The sequence below is a fragment of the Lagopus muta genome, chromosome 27 (genome assembly GCF_023343835.1).
Source record: "Lagopus muta isolate bLagMut1 chromosome 27, bLagMut1 primary, whole genome shotgun sequence".
NCBI classification, from domain to species: domain Eukaryota; kingdom Metazoa; phylum Chordata; class Aves; order Galliformes; family Phasianidae; genus Lagopus; species Lagopus muta.
Window position 1 is genome coordinate 183,023 of NC_064459.1, and position 17,228 is coordinate 200,250.

At 60.1% G+C, this 17,228-nt stretch overlaps 3 protein-coding genes across 4 annotated transcripts; 2 read left to right on the forward strand and 1 right to left on the reverse strand.

Annotated features, from left to right (window-relative positions):
* Positions 1–19: 19 nt before the first annotated feature.
* ELMOD3 (ELMO domain containing 3) lies at positions 20–6,240 on the reverse strand. The gene is made up of 10 exons (XM_048928200.1): positions 5,839–6,240; positions 5,311–5,392; positions 5,038–5,100; positions 4,652–4,743; positions 4,316–4,439; positions 3,338–3,460; positions 2,357–2,487; positions 1,684–1,760; positions 1,457–1,584; positions 20–861 (listed from the first exon to the last, which is right to left on the reverse strand). The coding sequence occupies exons 2-10, from the start codon at positions 5,387–5,389 to the stop codon at positions 656–658; spliced, it is 1,023 nt and encodes a 340-aa protein (XP_048784157.1). The 5' UTR covers positions 5,390–5,392; positions 5,839–6,240; the 3' UTR covers positions 20–655.
* Positions 6,051–12,582, forward strand: RETSAT (retinol saturase). 2 transcript variants are annotated; one of them, XM_048928199.1, is made up of 12 exons: positions 6,051–6,292; positions 6,580–6,762; positions 7,266–7,507; positions 8,148–8,349; positions 9,049–9,246; positions 9,323–9,442; positions 9,853–9,991; positions 10,080–10,189; positions 10,503–10,669; positions 10,932–11,091; positions 11,397–11,557; positions 11,931–12,582. In XM_048928199.1, exons 1-11 carry the CDS (start codon positions 6,124–6,126, stop codon positions 11,540–11,542), a joined length of 1,836 nt encoding a protein of 611 aa, XP_048784156.1. In that variant the 5' UTR covers positions 6,051–6,123; the 3' UTR covers positions 11,543–11,557; positions 11,931–12,582. The 2 variants fall into 2 exon arrangements, with proteins under 2 accessions (XP_048784156.1, XP_048784155.1); XM_048928198.1 differs by having other exon boundaries at positions 11,397–12,582.
* A 468-nt stretch (positions 12,583–13,050) lies between these two features.
* Positions 13,051–16,558, forward strand: LOC125685220 (caspase-3-like). Its single transcript, XM_048928124.1, has 4 exons — positions 13,051–13,455; positions 13,681–13,853; positions 15,019–15,148; positions 15,711–16,558. Exons 1-4 carry the CDS (start codon positions 13,254–13,256, stop codon positions 16,001–16,003), a joined length of 798 nt encoding a protein of 265 aa, XP_048784081.1. The 5' UTR covers positions 13,051–13,253; the 3' UTR covers positions 16,004–16,558.
* The last annotated feature ends 670 nt before the right edge of the window (positions 16,559–17,228 follow it).

Sequence of the window (17,228 nt, forward strand, 5' to 3'; positions counted from 1 at the left end):
GCCTCAGAACGCCAAGGAGTGTTTGGTTTGGTTTGGTTTTATTTTCCTTTTAACAGCTTATTTTGGTACATCCACGCACAGCCACTCCCTGGAGGTGCTGAGGAGGGCTCCCCAAACAAGCTGCTGCTGCCCACCCCAGCCTCAGCCATGGGTGCCATCAGAACCACGGGCAACCAGGAGCTCCAACGCAAAGCCCCGGCTTTCACACCCCTCCACGTGCAGTGAGCCCTGCAGCAGGTCGAAACCTGAAGTTTCCCACCTGCACTTCCAGCCTGTGTTGGGTAAGGATGGGCAACGCCACACATCTGAGCCAGCAAGGCAGGCGTGGAGCCCAGCGTAAGGCTGGTGGCTAACAAAACCCAGCTGTTTTATTTTCTCCTACATTACCAGATTTCAAATCACAGACCCATTTAGGCTGGAAAACCCTGCCTTGAACACCGTGTGACCACCAGCCTGACCACCTCTACTTGGAAAGGGTCAAAGGCTGCAGTTTGCATCTACAGCTCCAAGCGACGCCAACAAACTGCAGGCGGCACGCAGGGATGGACACAGCCACCCTGCTGCCGAACACTCACTCTGCAGCGCCCTGCTGACTGCCCGGCTCCCCATTTCCCCTCCCTGAGCTGCAAACCCACACAGAACTGAGCCCCTCACTTCAGATCAGCCGTGCCTCTCCCTCCAGCTCAACCTGCAGGTCACAGATGCCCGTGAAGTTTATCTCTTCACCAGCCCGGCTGCTGATGACGGACAGAGGGGACGGCTGCTGGACGCCATCTGCTGTGGACACCGGGCTTCTGCTCACGTAGGTCTCCAAGGATTTCAGAAGCTGCTTCGGTTTCTTTTTGGTGGAGAACTCCAGCTCTGCAGAGGTCAAAGAGAAGCATCAGAACAGCAGGGCCGGGATGGTGCTGGGGAAACGCACTCCTGCATAAGGTGCTACCAAACATCAAGGAGCTTAATTTCTTGAGTCCCAGCGTCTCACCGCATCCCCTCCCTCAAAGCTCACAGTTACATTTGCTCACAAAGCACGAAAGGCTGCTTGTCACCCCCCAGCGGAGCTCAGCAGCAGAAGCCCTGAAACATCCCTGCTGTTCAGTGCACACTGCTCCACGCACGTAGCGCGCTGCAAACAGAGCTTAAGCAACCGGGTGCCACAGACATCAGTGAGCTGTGAGAACCAGAGCACAGCGTGGCACCCAAAGGCGGCAACACGCACCTCTGAGTGCAGGGGGCTGGTTTTAATACTGGAGATGTCGAAAGGGGAAAAAGACAACACGGCACTGAGGTCAGCATCACAGCCGTACGAAACCTCTGTGTGCAGACGAAGTGAGGCTGCGTGTGCAGCCCCTCATCTCCACAGGACCCCACAGCACGCTCCAGACACACCGGGCTCCTTCCCTGAGCCTCAGGCCGCCGTCCCAGCCAGGATCAGGGGGCAAAGCGCGGCGCAACGCACCCTTCAGGAGGAAGCCAGAGTCAGCGACGGTCTTGTGCTGCGACTTCCACACTCGGTAGAGCTGCAGGAACGCCGCCGCGTACAGGTCGTTCAGCACGGCGATGACTTGCCGCCTGCGGTTGCACTCCCTGGCCGGGGGCAGCGGCCTCAGCCAGCGCTGCCCACCCCCCCCAGCCCAGGGGAGGCCTTTGCTCCTCCCGCCCAGCTCAGGGCGGCTCACAGCTCACCTGGAGAGGCACTCCTCCCTCAGCGCCTGCAGCACGAGGCGGGTGATGTTCACAGACATGATGCAGAAGGGGAAATTCTGCAGGAGAACCAGCCTTGCATCAGCTCTGCTGGAAGGGAGCTCCTCTCTTCCAGCACTCAGAGGCGCCCTGGCCCCGTTACGCTGCACCTGCGTGGCCCTAAAGCCGTGCTTCAGGTGCAGGCAACAGAGTCAGGGACGGAGCAGTGATACTGTGGGTATGGGCTCAGATGGACGTTGTGTCTCCAGCCAAGCTCCCATCCAGGCTCAAGAAGTAAGCTTAACATGCAAACTTAGGATGCAAGCTTAAGACCAGCGTCTCAAGTTAAAAAAACTTTTGATCCAGGGAAGCTCTGTTCATCAAAATCTTTTTCCCAGCAGAAAGCCAACTCAAATGGTTTGGCTTCCACCCTTATCAGCACTCCTCAGCACTTCAGAGCCCTTCCTCACCTGACCAGTGGGAGGAGGACCAACGACATTCGAGCTCCTCAGGCTGACGGAGAAATCACTGACAGACTGCCACCAAGCGAAGAGCAAAATGCCAAACCCTAACTCTGAACAGCAGCAGGTTTTCATTGCTTACCTTCCCCTGAGCTTTAGAAAGAAAAAGGTAAACACCACAGCAGAGGGCGAACAAAGAAGGAGGAAGGACGTGCCTGTGTCTCGTGTTGGGACAGCCTGAAAATCTCTAGAGCTAGAGGCAGCATCTGAGAGTCCATCACGAAGTACAGCATTTGCATCAAGCCCAGCATCCCCGTCCCTCGCAGGTCGGTCCCTGGATCTGCACCTGGAAAAAAGGGCCTCTGATGAGCCTGACACCTCTCCTCCTTCCTGGGCCGCCCACACGGAGCCCTGGCATCTCACAGGTGGTGGAACCACATTTATTATCCTTGGCAGTGGCAGCCTGGGGCAAAGCTTTTGGGAATCCGCCATGCAGGCACTGAACTGCGCCACGGCCTCTTTCACATGGGCACCAGCAGGCACTGAGCTCCCACTCACACGCCTGTTTCCATAACATCTCTAGGAATTAGCAGCTCTGCCCATCCCAAGGCTGAAGCCCAAAACCAGGTGTTTACTTGTTGCTATAGAGGACAGGGAGTCGTTCACCTTCTGCTGAGGGTTTCAGCCTTCATTAAGAACTGGCTTATTAACTCTAGCCAGGCAGGCTGAAAACTCACGTGAAGCTGCGTCCAACAAGGCAGAGACAGCTTTAATCACTGTTTTCATTACCCAGCAGAGGCTAAAAGCAACCTGTGACACAACTCCAGCACCAGAGCCCTGACCAGAGCTTCACTAATAAACAAGTCTTCCAGAGACGCCTCATTAGCCACAGCAATCGCCTGCTAATGAAGAACATTAACGGCCCCAGAGAAGCAGTTACAGCAGCTACTTCTGTAGCACTGGTTGGATACGGGTAACTGTCCCAGGGGCAGCAGCTGACACTGGGCAAACCAGGCCAGATGTCGTCCCACCTGTGACAGCAGCCACATGCCTGCTCCGAAACAACAGCACGACCAGCAGCTGCACGAAGAGAAAGGGAAGGAGCGCGGCTCCAGATCCCACCTCTGGAGGAGGGAATAGGAATAGCAAGAGCTCTCTGGGCAGAGGTTTGTTCTTGAGGTCCCTCCATGCTGTACCTTGAAAGCCAAGCTCCTCCCAGTGTGTGCCGTAGCGCGGGCATCCCAGCGGGGAGCAGGTCAGCTTCTTGTAGATGGTCTGCAGGATTCTCATGTGCACTGCTTGCTTATCATCCAAGCCACCTGGTGGAGGAAAGACACCGAGCAGCCTGCTGCCCTCAGCTGCCTCCAGAGGACGTGGTGGGACAGCAACCACCACCAGCTGCAGCGGGGAACAAAACCCCACAAAAAGCTGCTTAGGGCAACAGGGAGGATGTCCTCCCCACGTTTATCCTGCTAGAGGTGAACAGAGGGAAAAAACAACGCACGAGAGGCGCAGAAACACCATACAGTGCATTTATAAGTGCTGGTGCTATGGAACTCCAACATTGTGGAATTTTGCTGGCTGAGGCAGCACTGCCAGGGGAACCTTGACAAACTACAAACCATGGGCACAGGTGAGGATTCTCCGCGTACAAATGTGCTCAGCACAAGCAACCTGCCATGGGACAGCCAGACCCAAAGGCTGTGCTGGATGCAGAGCCAGGACAGGAGCTGTGGCAGAACGAATGCCACCCCAAGGAACCTGCTTTAGCAGGGGGGTTGGGCTGGATGATCTCCAGAAGTCCCTTCCAACCCTACGATTCTGGGTTCACACCTCGTTTGCTTTGGTCACTGAGCAAGGAAGGGCTGTGCAGCCCCAGCCTGGCACCATGCAGCTCTCTCGCTGGAAGCAGACACATGGAAGAGCTTCTGTGGCAGAAGAGTCAAGAGATCTGTCCTCCTCCACCAGCAAACATCAGTGTGTCAGTAAAGCAAACAGGGACCACGTCCTTTGGGACAAGCACGCTGCCACAGGTAAAGAACAGACTGTGCTGCGCCCGAGACCCACTGAGCTGCTCCACATGAATCCCATGCAGGAGCAGCAGTGCTCAGCGTGACACTGCTGGGGACAACAGTACAGGAGTGGCAGTTTGGGGGATGTGAGGGAGCACTCACACTGAGCAATGGCAAGAGCCAGGTCCCGCTCGCCCTGCAGCTGCTGCTGGAGCCGGGGGGGCCCGAAGAGGAAGTGAAGCAGAGCAGCCAGGCCCTGCCTGTGCACTGTTGCTTGGATCTTCTTCTGCGGAGAGAAGGCAAAGAAATGAGGGCACATCTGTCCCCTGAGAGAAAAGCCAGCGGGTGAGCTGGGAGGGAAAGGGATCCCACAGAGCTCGGCTGAGGGAGGGCAGAAGCAATGGGAAAGAGGAGCACAAGACAGAGCTGCCCAACTAGAGAGCACGAGGCAGGGAACAACTCTGGAGTGAAGGTTGGAGCCTCTGGTCCTGCACATACCCTGCATTCGGACAGGTCTGTGGTCTGGAAGAACTGCAGTGCTTCATTGAAGGATATGAGGGGCACAGGACCAGCTGATCTCCCCAGCAGCACTGCAGAACAGCATGGGGCAGCGTCAGCCCTGCATCCACATCAGGGCAATGAGTGCCAGAACCTGTTGTGCCTGACCCCAGAGCAGCAGCTGCATCCTGGGGAGCTGCTCTACACCCCTTGGTGCTGCAGTAACACCAAGGCTTGGGATAGTGGGGAATGAAGGGAGCCTGCAGCCAACTCCTCCTTCCAGCCCTTCTGCCCTTTCCCCAGCTCTCCTCCACCACCCCAACCAAGCCACTCCCCAGCCCCTCTGTGAGCTGTGGCCCCATCCCACGCACTTCTGGGACCTGTACCTGACTGGATATCCTCCACTGCCTCCCACTCTTCCTGGGCGATCCGCTGCTCCGCACTGATCCCTGCCAAGGGAAGCACACACTGGAGGCAAGAGCTGGGAAAGACCCCGAGGGGTCTTTATCAGGACACTTTCATGGCATCCCCTGCCCCGCGTTCCATAATGAAACCCAACAATCCTACCCCAATGCCTACAGGAGGCTGGGAGGCCTCAGGGCTGGGATCTCATCCTAGAGCCCTTGTCCCCTGCTGCTCCCAGGCCCAGTGCTGCTCACCCCTGACATGTGTGGGAAGGGGCTCAGGGGGCAGCGGGGGCTCCTCAGGCTGCGTGGTGTCTGCCGGCTGGTAATTCATGGCCTGTGGGGGGAAGGCGGTGCTGGTTAGTGGAAGGCCCTGGGTTTCTCAAGGGTCCACAGAGCTCCCAAAGGTGGCCCCAGTGGTTTCCAAGGTGGCCTACGGAAGCCCAAATGTACCCAAGGGTCCCCAGGGCTGTGTGAGACGTACCCGAAGGGGTCCCAAAACGACCTAAGAGGTCCTCAAGGGGTTGCAAAGAGTCCTCGATGCGGCCTGCGGGATCCCCAGACACCCCCAGCACGGCCAGGAGGCCTCAAAGGTCCTCAGAGAGTCCCCAGTGCGGCCCAGGAGGTCTCCAGGTGCTTAAAGGGGCCCTGCCCACCCCCGGTGGCCTCCACTCCGTAACCCCGCCCCCGATCCCTGCCACGGCTACCCCAGGCCCCCCGCTGGCCCCGCACCCCTCTACCCCCGCCGCTGCCCCCGGCTCTGCCCTCTGACCCCATGCCCACCGGAAGCGGCGGCGAGACCTCCCGGCCGCGACCCTCCCGGCCGCCCCGCAGTGCGCAGGCGCCGCCGCGCTGCCTGCCGGGAGCTGTAGTCCTGGAGCCGGCGGGGGGCGCGCGGGACTGCAGCACCCGGCATGCACCGCGCGTGTGGAGCACGGAGGGGGAAGGGCTTAGCGGAGAGGGGCGGGGCTTAGCGAGGCGGGCTGGGATTTGTCGAGGGGGCGGGGCTGAGGGCGGGGCCAAACGGAGGGCTGCGGGCAGAGGCAGCGCAGAGCTGCCGGCAGCGGCATGGGGCTGTACGCGGTGCTCGCCTTCCTTCTCCTCCTCCTCCTCGCCGTCCTCGCCTTGTATCGCTGGATCGGGTCCCGCGGCCCCAACCCCTTCGCCGTCGATACCCGGCGCTCGCCGGCCCCGCTGATCACCGATAAGGCGGTTCGTCGGACGGTGCTGAAAGCAGGTATCCGCATCCCCGAACCGCCCCCCAGGAATGCCCCGGGACCCTCAACCTCGAGGTGCCACGGGATCCCCGTACTTCCCCGGGGTTCTCCGGGTGCCCCGTCCCTATTCTTCCCCAGGATGCCCTGGGACTGCTATGCCCATATCCCCCCGAAATGCCCCCCGTGCCTCCCTACGCTCCCCCAGCAAACCCCGAGAGTCCCGCTCCCGCTGCTCCCGTCCCCATGCCATCCGAGCACGGATGACATTTTGGGTGTCACCCCGCACTGAGGACCCCCCATCCCTCAGCTTTCTCTCCAGAAAAAGTCCCGGAGAAGCTCGATGCCATCGTCATCGGCAGCGGCATCGGGGGGCTGGCGGTGGCCGTGCTGCTGGCCAAGGTGGGCCGGCGGGTGCTGGTGCTGGAGCAGCACGGCAAGCTGGGGGGCTGCTGCCATGCGTTCAGCGAGAAGGGCTTCGAGTTCGACACCGGTACGTGTGGGCACGGGGAGGGCAGGGGGCTGCGACCCAAACCTTTTTGGAGAGGACCTGGGCGGTTGGCTGGCACCCATAGGGTGTCGCTCTGTGGTCCCAGTGGGATGAGCAGAGGTGGATGGCAGAGCTGCCTTTGCCCCAAATCCTCTTTCTGCTGGAGGACGTGGCGGCGGTGCTGCCCATAGCAGTGCTGGCGCTGTGGCATGCCCTGCTGGCATGCTGCAGGAATGGGTCCAGAGCCCACAGCACCCCCTGCACACGCAGAGCCCCCACCGAGCTCCGTGTGCCCCTCAGCCCATACGCTGTTATTTACAGCAGCGCAGCACGGGGTTCTATTAATGAGTACCCACCTTCCTAATATGCAGTGCTGGGCAAGTGGGTTTCCCTCGGAGGACGGACTCTGCACCCCAAATGGGGCGGTGGGGACAGCAGTGTATGGAGAAGAAGGACCCCCAGATCTCACACACACACACACGACTTCACGCAGCGTTACTCCACAGGGATCCACTACGTGGGTCAGCTGCACGACGGCTCACTGTGGCGCTTCCTGGTGGACCAACTGACGGACGGGCAGCTGGAGTGGGCCCCCATGCCTCCCACCTTCGATGCTGTGGTGCTGGGAGAGCCCGGGCGTGACAAAGCCATCCAGCTCTGCTCCGGGGCCAGGACTTACTTCAGCAGGCTGAAGGAGCAGTTCCCCGGTGAGGAAGCCGCCATCGATGAGTTCAAGCGGCTGGTGAAGGTAATGGGGCCGTGGGGCTGCGCTCGCAGCGCGTGGCTCCACTCGTGGCTCACGTGCTCCTTCCTGGGGGGGGGAAATTCCTGCCCCCCTGCCCGGGGGCAGCTGTTTGGCAGCGCTACTGTGCAGCCACGTTGCACAACTGCCCCAGCATGTTGCACCCGGAGCTCCTGACCCTGCTCAGAGGGTGCCCATAAGCTGTGCTCTGAGTGGGGCACGGGGGGCACAGACCCTGCAGCCCCCACATTTGCGGGGCGATGCTCCAGGACCTCCTGGGTCATCACCATTAACATCACGTTGGGTGAAAGTGGGATTTGTGCTCTGCCACCCCTGGGAAATGGGGCTGCACTCTGGGGGTGTTTTGTGGGGTCGGGTGCTCCCCTCCCCACAGTGCTGCAGATTCACATCAGTGCCATTTCCTAATAGCAGATAAAGGGAGAAATCCAATTTTGCATCCATCCCCTGGCAGCCTCCCCCAGAGTGGGGGGGTACCCAGAGGTCCCCAAAGGGGTCCTAAGGTGGCCTAGGGGACCCCAAAATTGCTCAAGGGTTCCTCAGAAGTCCCCAGGGATTCTCAAGATGATCTCAGGAGTCCCTAAAGGTCCCCCCAGTGAGCTCTGCACATTGCTCTCCTCTCTTGCAGAGTGTCACTACTGGGTTCTGGGTTCTGGGTGTGCTAAAACTGCTGCCACTGCCACTGGTGCGGCTGCTGAGCCGCTCGGGGCTGCTGTCCCTGCTCAGCCCCTTCTGCCAGATGACCTCACGCAGCGTTAAGGACGTGGTTGATGGCCTCACCACCAACGCCAAGCTCAGGGCCGTGTTCAGCTACATCTTCCCCACCTACGGTAAATTGCCAGGGCGCTCGGGCACACCAGAGCAAAGTTGGATCCTTTAAGAGCAAAAACAAAAGGCTTCTTATCCTCTCCTGTCCCTTCTTTTCCCTTTCCCTTCCCTTCTCTTCTCTCACCCTTTTTCTCCTTTCTCTTCCCCTTTCTCTTCCCCTTTCCTCTTTTTTCCCCTTTCCCCTTTATTCTTTCCTCTTTCCCTTTCCCTTCCCCTCCTTTCCTTTTAGAGGCCCTCATTTTGCACACCAGACCCGTCCCACCTCACACCCCCGCTTTGCCTTTGCATTTCACCACCTTAATGGAACCCCTGAGGGCAGGACGCCTCGTGCTGCATCCTCTGCACCCACCCCATCCCGGGGCCTTTCCCATGTCCTTCAGCTTCCCTGCAGACTGCAGTACCCCCGCAGGTGGAGGAGTGGCTGTCCTGCCCTGACCCAGCGCCCACAGCCCTTTGGCCCTGACTTTCCTCCCTGCTGTCCCAGTTCTGAGTGACTCAGGATGCTGGAGCGCAGCCAAGGGTTGTGAAACCCAGATCTGCGGGGCGATGCCCCAGGCACGTCAGTGCCAGCTCCTCACATGGACCTCTGCTCCTCTGCTCCTCATTTCCCACACGCATCCCTCCAGCCAAACCATCCCTCATCCCAACCCCTTTGGGTTATGCTGCAAACCCAGTAAGACCGCGCTGTGCTCCCCTTCCAGGCGTGCTGCCCTCCAAGGCCAGCTTCTCCCTGCACAGCATCCTGGTGCACCACTACCTGTGGGGCGCATGGTACCCCAAGGGTGGCTCGGGGGAGATCGTCTTCCGCACCATCCCCATCATCCAGAGGGCTGGTGGCAACGTGCTGGGCCGGGCGCCGGTGCAGAGCATCCTGCTGGACTCCCAGGGCAAAGCCTGCGGTGAGCGACGCATCCGGGACGCGGCTCCCCCCGTTCCCTCTGTGCTGCCATTACCCTCAGCCCTCCTCCCTTCCAGGTGTGAGCGTCAAGAAGGGCGAGGACGTGGTGAACATCTTCGCTCCCATTGTCATCTCGGATGCGGGGATATTCAACACCTATGAGCGGCTGCTGCCGCCCGAGGCGCGCGCTTTGCCTGGTAAAAGCCCCCTGTGCAGTGCTGGGTTTAATTGGGATCAGGGCACTGATCCCCTCTCAGCTCCAACCATCAGTGAGTGTCGTGGTAATTCCTTCCCAGACAGCGGCAAAGCCCAGTGCAACCTGCTGGGGACTGCAGGCATTCAGAAAAGGAGCACGGGAATCACAGAACGTGGTTAAATACATCCAGCCCCACACTGGGCTTGCCCTAAAACTCCCAAATGGGAACGGACCAATCAGCAAAACCTCCTCGGACAGGGAGGCACCACCACTTTATGGCTCCCAGTGGTCCTCCTGCCCCATGGGTGCACATGGGATGCTCTCAGCTAGATTTGCAGTGATGGGGGCGATGTGGGGCTGCGCACAGCTTCCTCTCCACCCTCACTTTCCACCCCTTCCTTCGTTCCGCAGAGATTCAGTCCCGGCTGCGCATGGCGACTCACGGCGAAGCTGGCTTCTCCGTATTTGTGGGGCTCAGAGGCTCAAGCCAGGAGCTGGGGCTGGAAGCCACCAACTACTACATCTACCCAGATACCAATCTGGACCAAATGTACGTTCGCTAAGCATGGAGGAGAGATGGTTTCTGGGTGGGGACTCGGAGCCCCAGCTGCACCCCAAACCTCTGCGTCTCTCTGCAGAATGCGGCGCTACTACAGCAGCTCCCGCGACGAGGCGGCCGCCAACATCCCCCTGCTGTTTGTCACCAGCCCGTCTGCCAAAGACCCCACGTGGGAGATGCGGTACCCAGGTGATGCAGCGCTGCTGAACCTCACCAGGCAGGGTTTCCTTGGCCAACCCCCAGTGCTGCCACGTCGCACTGCGGGTCTCTGCAAACGGGGGCTGTGAGTTGGTTTCATTCGGAAAGCGGGCCGAGGGCCTCCAAGCTGCTGAGCTTGTGGAAAGTTCACTGCAGATACAAGGAAGGGAGGAGAGGCTCTGCTGGATGCCTGCACCAAAGGCTTGGGACCAGAGCTGTCCCAATGTTGGTGTGAGAATGGGGATTTGGGGTTTGTGGCGCCAGGTGGCAGAGGGATGCATGCCCCAACCTTGTCTCCCTGCAGGTAAAAGCACGCTGTCCATCATCACCATGGCCAAGTACGAGTGGTTTGAGGAGTGGAAGGACAGGCCAGTCCATAAGAGGGGAGATGCTTATGAGGACGTGAAGAAGACCTTTGTGGACGCCATCATGCAGACCGTCTTCAAACTGTACCCCCACATCGAGGACAAGGTGAGGGGACACGGGGTTTGTGGCTGTTGGGCTCAGATCCCGGCTCCTGCCTGCCCAGCACACACTGGGGCTGCAGGGGTGAGGTTTGGCTGGGCAGAGGGGCACCAACCCGTCGGACCAAACGTGGCCTCAGCCACCACCCAAAAGTCTGCAAGGAGGTTTGTCCCATACCGTGCCCCATAAAAACAGCTTTCCTGAGCACGAGGCACCCCACACTGTGGCCTGCTCCATTGGGACCGCCATGTCCTTTTGTCCCCCACAGGTTGAGCACATCTCGGGGGGGACACCGCTGACCAACCAGCACTACATCGCCAGCCCCCGTGGGGAGTTCTACGGCATGGAGCACGACATGGCGCGCACGCAGATCGAAGCCATCGCCACCGCACGGCCGCACACCGCTGTCCCCAACCTCTACCTGACAGGTACCGCGTCCTCCGTTCCGGGGGGTGACTCTGGGGAAGCGGAGTAGGAGGACAAAGCCTTCAATCCTGCTATGAAATACTGGGATGAGCTGCTGCCATGCTACGGGGTGATGCTTGGGCCGCATCAAAGTTCCTCCGAGCCACTCAGCCCCAATGGGGGCATCGCGTGTCCCCCAGCCCCGGGTGCAGCCTCCCCGCCTGGCACTGTTGTGCTGAGCTGGGCAAGGCAAAGCCCTCTCCGTGCTGGGGATGAAGAGGGGCTGGGATGCAGAGCTGGGGGTGGCACTGTCCCCTCTGTCTCGCAGGGCAGGACGTGGCTCTGTGTGGCTTCGCCGGAGCACTGCAGGGAGCCTTCCTCTGCACCAGCGCCATCCTCAAGCGCAACATCTACCTGGACGCCATGCGGCTGCGGAAGCGCGTGCAGAGCTCCAATAGCAAGAAGAAGATCTGAGGCTGGGTCCCACTGGTGAGACCCCCTCCCCTCCCTGATGGCTTGCTTGGATAGCTAGCTCTGCTCTTCCCTAATGGCTCTGTGGGATCAACGCCGGTCGTGAAGCCGCTCCTGCTCCCAGCAGGGTCCCATCCCACTGCAGCTCATCTCACCGCACCGCCATGCACACTGCTGCCTCCTCCCCACTGTCTGTTTGAAGGGAAAAGCCCTTTTCCCAACACAAGGAAAAGAAGATCCTACACAACCACTGCACCACCCAGCACCGCTGGATGCCCTCCGCTTGGGCTGCCGGAGGCAGGAGCTGGAGGAGCAGCTGGAGCCATCCAGCTCCATGGGCGCTTGCCTGGCTGAGGGCAGCGAGCCCCACACAGCTGCTTTTCCCTTGCAGGCAGCAGCTTTGGATTGAATGAGGCTGGGAAAGCTTCTCATGGTGCCTCCATGCCCGGGGTGGTGGAGGCTGAAGAATGAATTCCTCCCTCTGCACACAGAGCTGCCTGAGCAGCGTTGAACCGGTTTTCCATCAGACCCATTTCTGTCAGCCCTGCACAATGCTCTGTGCACATTTACAATGCTCTATGCACATTTACAATGCTCTTTGCACATCTGCAATGCTCTATGCACATTTACAATGCTCTGTGCACATCTGCAATGCTCTATGCACATCTACTCCCACACTCCGCACCCAGTGCTGTGAGGGAGAGGCTCCAGGCTGCATTGCCCGTGCTGAGGAGCCCTGCTCCAGGCTGAGCTCAGCGGAGCAGCAGAGGAAGCGCTGTTGTGCGCCAGGATGGGTTGCACTCAGGATGGATTGACTTAAGGCAATGTAAAGCTGCTCAGAAGCAACAGCAGTGCTTCCAGATGGAATCTCGCCATGAATGTGGCCCTGCCATGCTGTGGCGCTGTCGGTTCTGCCCTGAGCAGATGTCGCGTCTGTCTGTCTGTCTTCTGGGAAACATTTGGGAGCACGACCAAAGCCTTCACCGCTGTGCTGCTGCTGGGAAGGGCGAGAAGGCGAGAAATAAAACTGTGCTGTGATGGGAGCAGTGTGCCTTGCGGTGGGGGAGCAGCGGGGTGCTGCTGGCATTGGGGCTGAGCCTGGGTCCTGCGGCTGGGGTCAGCAGCGTGAGGGAAGGCAGAGTTTGGGAAGGAGAGGAGAGAGGAGATGTGGTTTGGAGCCATCTGTGTGCCCGTCCTGCAGCGGCACAGGTGGCTCTGCGGCTGGCAGCGCTGTGTGTGTGCCATCAGTGGGTGCCCCAGCACCAGGCAGTGAGCACTGCAGCGCTGACTCTGCTCTGTGGACTTCAGTCTGTGTTAAAGTCCTGCTGGGAGCCCACGAAGGAGTGGTTTTCCCACTGCCGGCAATAGGAGCGGGAGCAGCCGGGATGTGGGGGAAGCGGAGCGCTGCGGCCCTTGGCAGAGAGGCAGGGAGGGCTTTTCCAGCTGCTCCCACACTCTGCACCTTGCAGGCATCTCCCTGCAACCTGCTGCCCTCCCCAGCCCTTCTCTTCCCCAAGCTGAGTGCCCAGGGGTGAGCCCGGATCTCCTGCCCCTGTGACTCACACCCAGATGAAATCTGGCTCCACAGCAGCTGACAGGCATTGCCCTGCAGGCACTGCATCAGCAGCAGACGTGTCCCGAAGGAGCACCCGGCTCTCGCTGCTCCTGCCCCAGGATTTAAAAGCCTCTGAGACCTCCGAGGGGCCACCCCAGCATGTCCCAGCCACGGCAAAGCCGGGCTCTCATCATCGTCAACACTGATTTCCGCAGCAGTGATGGCGATGTGGGGCTCAGGCCCCGCAGAGGAGCCAGGAGGGAAGCTGAGAAGCTCTCTCGTGTGCTGGCGCAGCTCAACTACAGGGTGAAGCTGCTGCACAACAGGACGGCCAAGGAGATGGAGGACCTCTACCAGCAAGGTGAGCCCCCAAACCGCCTTCCTGCTCCCGGCTCCCACCTCCACATTGCCCCACATCACCGCCCAAAGGCAGTGTGGGACGGATAGGGACCAACCCTCACCCACACCCAGGCCCCTGTGGTCCCTTCATCACACAGCAGGGGCTCAGAGCCGGAGATGGGCCTCCCAGCACCCTCACACAGCACTCAGCTGGAGGCTGGTAGCTGAGGGTGGCTGTGCCCCACAGAGTGCGGCCGTGAGCACGGGGATTACTTCGTGAGCATCATCTCCAGCCACGGGGAGGAGGGGGCCGTGTTGGGCTGTGACTGCAGGCCGCTGCGCCTCACCCGCATCTTCCGCACCTTGTCGGCGCAGAACTGCCCAGTGCTCGCACAGACACCCAAGGTCTTCTTCATCCAGGTAACACCACTGCTGGGCAAAACTGCACCCCATCTTGTTGGCTCCGCATGCAGAGACAGGCACGACTAATTGCAGACTTTGCTGCCCAGCTGCCATTTGCCACTCTGCTCTATCTTTGATGCTTTTGCTGATTCTCAGGTCACCTCTTCCCAGCTGGCAGCAGCTCTGTGCCCAGGACAGCAGCGCTTCCCCTGCCCCTGAGCGCCCTGCATCCGCCTCAACTTTCACCAGGTTTCTCCCTTCCAGGAAAGGTGACCTTGCTGGGCTCAGCCTCCCTCCCAGATGCCAGCGGGGTGTTGATGAGTTGCTAAAAGTTGCCCTCAGATTCCATGACGTCGATATTTGGGCAAAGAGCAGCGTGGGGGGGCTGGTTAGAAACACCCCACAGGAAGCGAGCCCCGGAGTGCTCCGTGGATTAGGAAGGATTAGATGAGAGCAAACAGTGCAGCAACCTGCAGCCTGGGCAGATCTCAGCAGGTCGGCTCTGCAGACGTGCAAATACATGGAAATCCTCGCGTGAGAGCGAGCACAGATCGCTGGTGGCACTCATTTCCTGCTGGAAAGAGGGCTTAGCCTGCATGCCTGGCTACAATAGGGGCCACCTCCAGCAGCCAGAACTGCAGACCAGGATGGGCGGCTGGCGCCCTTAGGGCTGTCCCCTTAGGGCATGCTGAGTGCCAGTGTGCTGCCGCTCCTTCCAGGCAGCCCATGAGGGTCCTGCAGGCAGTGATGCAGAGCAGAGGAGGCTCTCGGAGGGGGCTGTGTGTGTCCTCGGGGTGGTGCTCCTCATCATTGCCTGAAATCCTATCCTTGGAAGAAAGCTCCAACCATTGCATAGGATCAGTGACTGCTGTGCTCCAAGGGGAATCTCCCCAAGAGGGTTCTGGTGTCTGCTGGCATAATCCTGGAGCCTGCAGGAACATGAGGGGAAGAGAGGCTGCCCCTCTCCTGGGGGGAGAGAGAATCACAGAACCATTAAGGTTGGAAAAGACCTGACACGCCCAAGTTCAAACCCCAGCACAGCCCACCATGCCTGCTGTCCCTCAGTGCCACATCCCCATGGTTCTTCACAGGATGGGGGGGCACAGCAGCCCCAAAGCCCCCCTGGATCTCCCTTGTTCAGGAGCGGAGCACAGAGAAGCCAACGGCCATGTTCTGCCTGCAGGCATGTCGGGGGGCTGCGCTGGACCAGGGGGTGTTTGTGGAGACTGACGGCGGGCAGCCGGAGCCAGACAGCTTCTCAGAGTACCTGTGCATCCCCCCCAACACCGCTGTGATGTTCGCCTGCAGCCCCGGTGAGGAAACCCCCAGGGAGGGTCAGCAGGAGCAGGGTCAGCACCTGCGCTTCTGTGTTCCTGGGGGGCCATGCGTGGCTGTAGGGTCATGGCAGAGCTGTCAGGCCGTGTGGCCCTGCAGGGCTATGAGGGGCTGTAGGGCTGTGTAGAGCTGTAGGGCCATGTGGGGTGGATCACAACGAGCTGTAGAACCATGTGGGGCTGCAGGGCCATTTGGGGCTGTAGGGCCATGTGAGGCTGTAGGACCACAATGAGCTGTGGGATCATGGGGCTGTAGAGCTGTAGGGCCATGTGGGGTGGATCACAATGAGCTGTAGGGCCATGTGGGGCTGCAGGGCCACAAGTCCTCCCCTCAGCCCCCCCTCTGTGCCGAGCAGACCTCCCGCTTTGCCCCCAGCCCCATCCCACCCCCACTGCTCTCCTCTGGATGGTCGCAGTTTTTGTCCCTCTGACTCCGAGGCACCCAAACGTTCCATTTCCAGCACTTCTTTTTCCCATAAGGGGCAGTGTGAGGCCCTCCCTCCTCCCTCCAACACACCATTCCTCCCTCTGCACCCCCCAGGCTACGGCGCCTTCCTGAACCCCGCAGGATCCATGTTCCTGCAGGCCCTGCTGGCGGCGCTGGCTGGGGAGGAGCGCAGCCTGGCGCTGAGCCGCATGGCCACCCGCCTCAACGCGGCCGTAGCCCTGGGCTGCCAGGCCCGCGGCGCCTACGAGGGCTGCAAGCAGATGCCCTGCTTTGTCACCAACCTGCTGCAGGACATCTTCCCTTTCTCGGCTGCGGGTGAAGCCCTGCCCAGCACAGACACACAGGGAGGGACGGAGGAAGAGAGGCAGAAGCCTGCAGCCTCTTAAGGGGAAATGAAGAACCACAACAGAAACCCCGGCAGAAAGGCGCCCTGGGTTGTGCTGGAGCTGCCCAGGGTGCAAGGAAATTCTGGGGTGCGTCGTTCCCCCATCACGATGTACTGGGCTGGACACCACCTGCTGCCCCATGGCAGCCCAGGCTGTGGCTGCGCACCCTCCAGCGGCGCTCACTTCTCCCCTCTGCCTCCTTCATGAAAGAGCCTCAGTGCTGTGAGCTCCGCTTTATCGATCCTGTTATCCAGGTGACCCTGCACAAAACACAGGCTTTTCTTCTGAGGGAGGAAAGGCCGATGTTTGCCTGCCTGCTGCTCTGCCCACAAGGAAAACACGGCGGTGGTGTAAAGATGGCAGCAGGCCCAAGCTGTTGGTCCTTACGATTGATTCTTCGTTCCAAACCTAAAAAATAAACAGAGACCGATGGTCAGACCCGGCAGGTTGACTCAGACCGGGAGTCAGGGCACGGCTTTGGGAACGTTCACCAAGGCAGATCTCAGCTCACAACCAAAAGCTGCATCTTTGTGAACCTCCTCCTGCTGCAGGGAAGGGGAGGGTGATGCTCCATTGGGACGGAGGGGCTGGGACACCCCGTGGCCCCACGCTTTTGCTCAAGGCTTCCCCTTGTCTCTGGCACACAACCGAGCACAACGGAGCCTCCCCGCGGCGCCTGCATGGCTCACCCTGTGTGCTCAGCCATTAAATCTGCTTCGTCTCCACCCCGAGAGCCTCTCAGACAATCTGGGCTGGTGTTGGTATTTCTCAACCCTGAGCAGCACAGCTCTGATAGCAGAGCCCTGCCCTCAGAGAACTTCGGGCTCCATCAGCAGGACTTCGACCCTCGGCACAGCGCTGGTGCCACGGCCCCGACAGCCCCGCGCTGCAGCGTCTCATGGCACTGCCTCTTGTTGGGGGACCTCCTGAGCTGCTCCCTCCCCGTGCACTGGGCTCTGCCCGTAGCAAGAGAACAGTTTGGAGACCCCTGCAGCAGGTCAGGGTGAAGCTGTGCGTGGGGCTTGGAGCTGTTGGAGGAGCCCGATTCTTGCTTCTCTGGGAAATGACACTGAAGGTGCACACAGCAGTGCTTCCACCCCTTAGGAAGGCTCCGAAGAGCCCAACACACCATCAAAGTTTTCATTTTTAATCTCCCATTTTCACCGTTCTGCCTCCCCCAGGCCCTCAGCGACCCAGTCAAGGTGAGAAGTAAAAAACCACACAC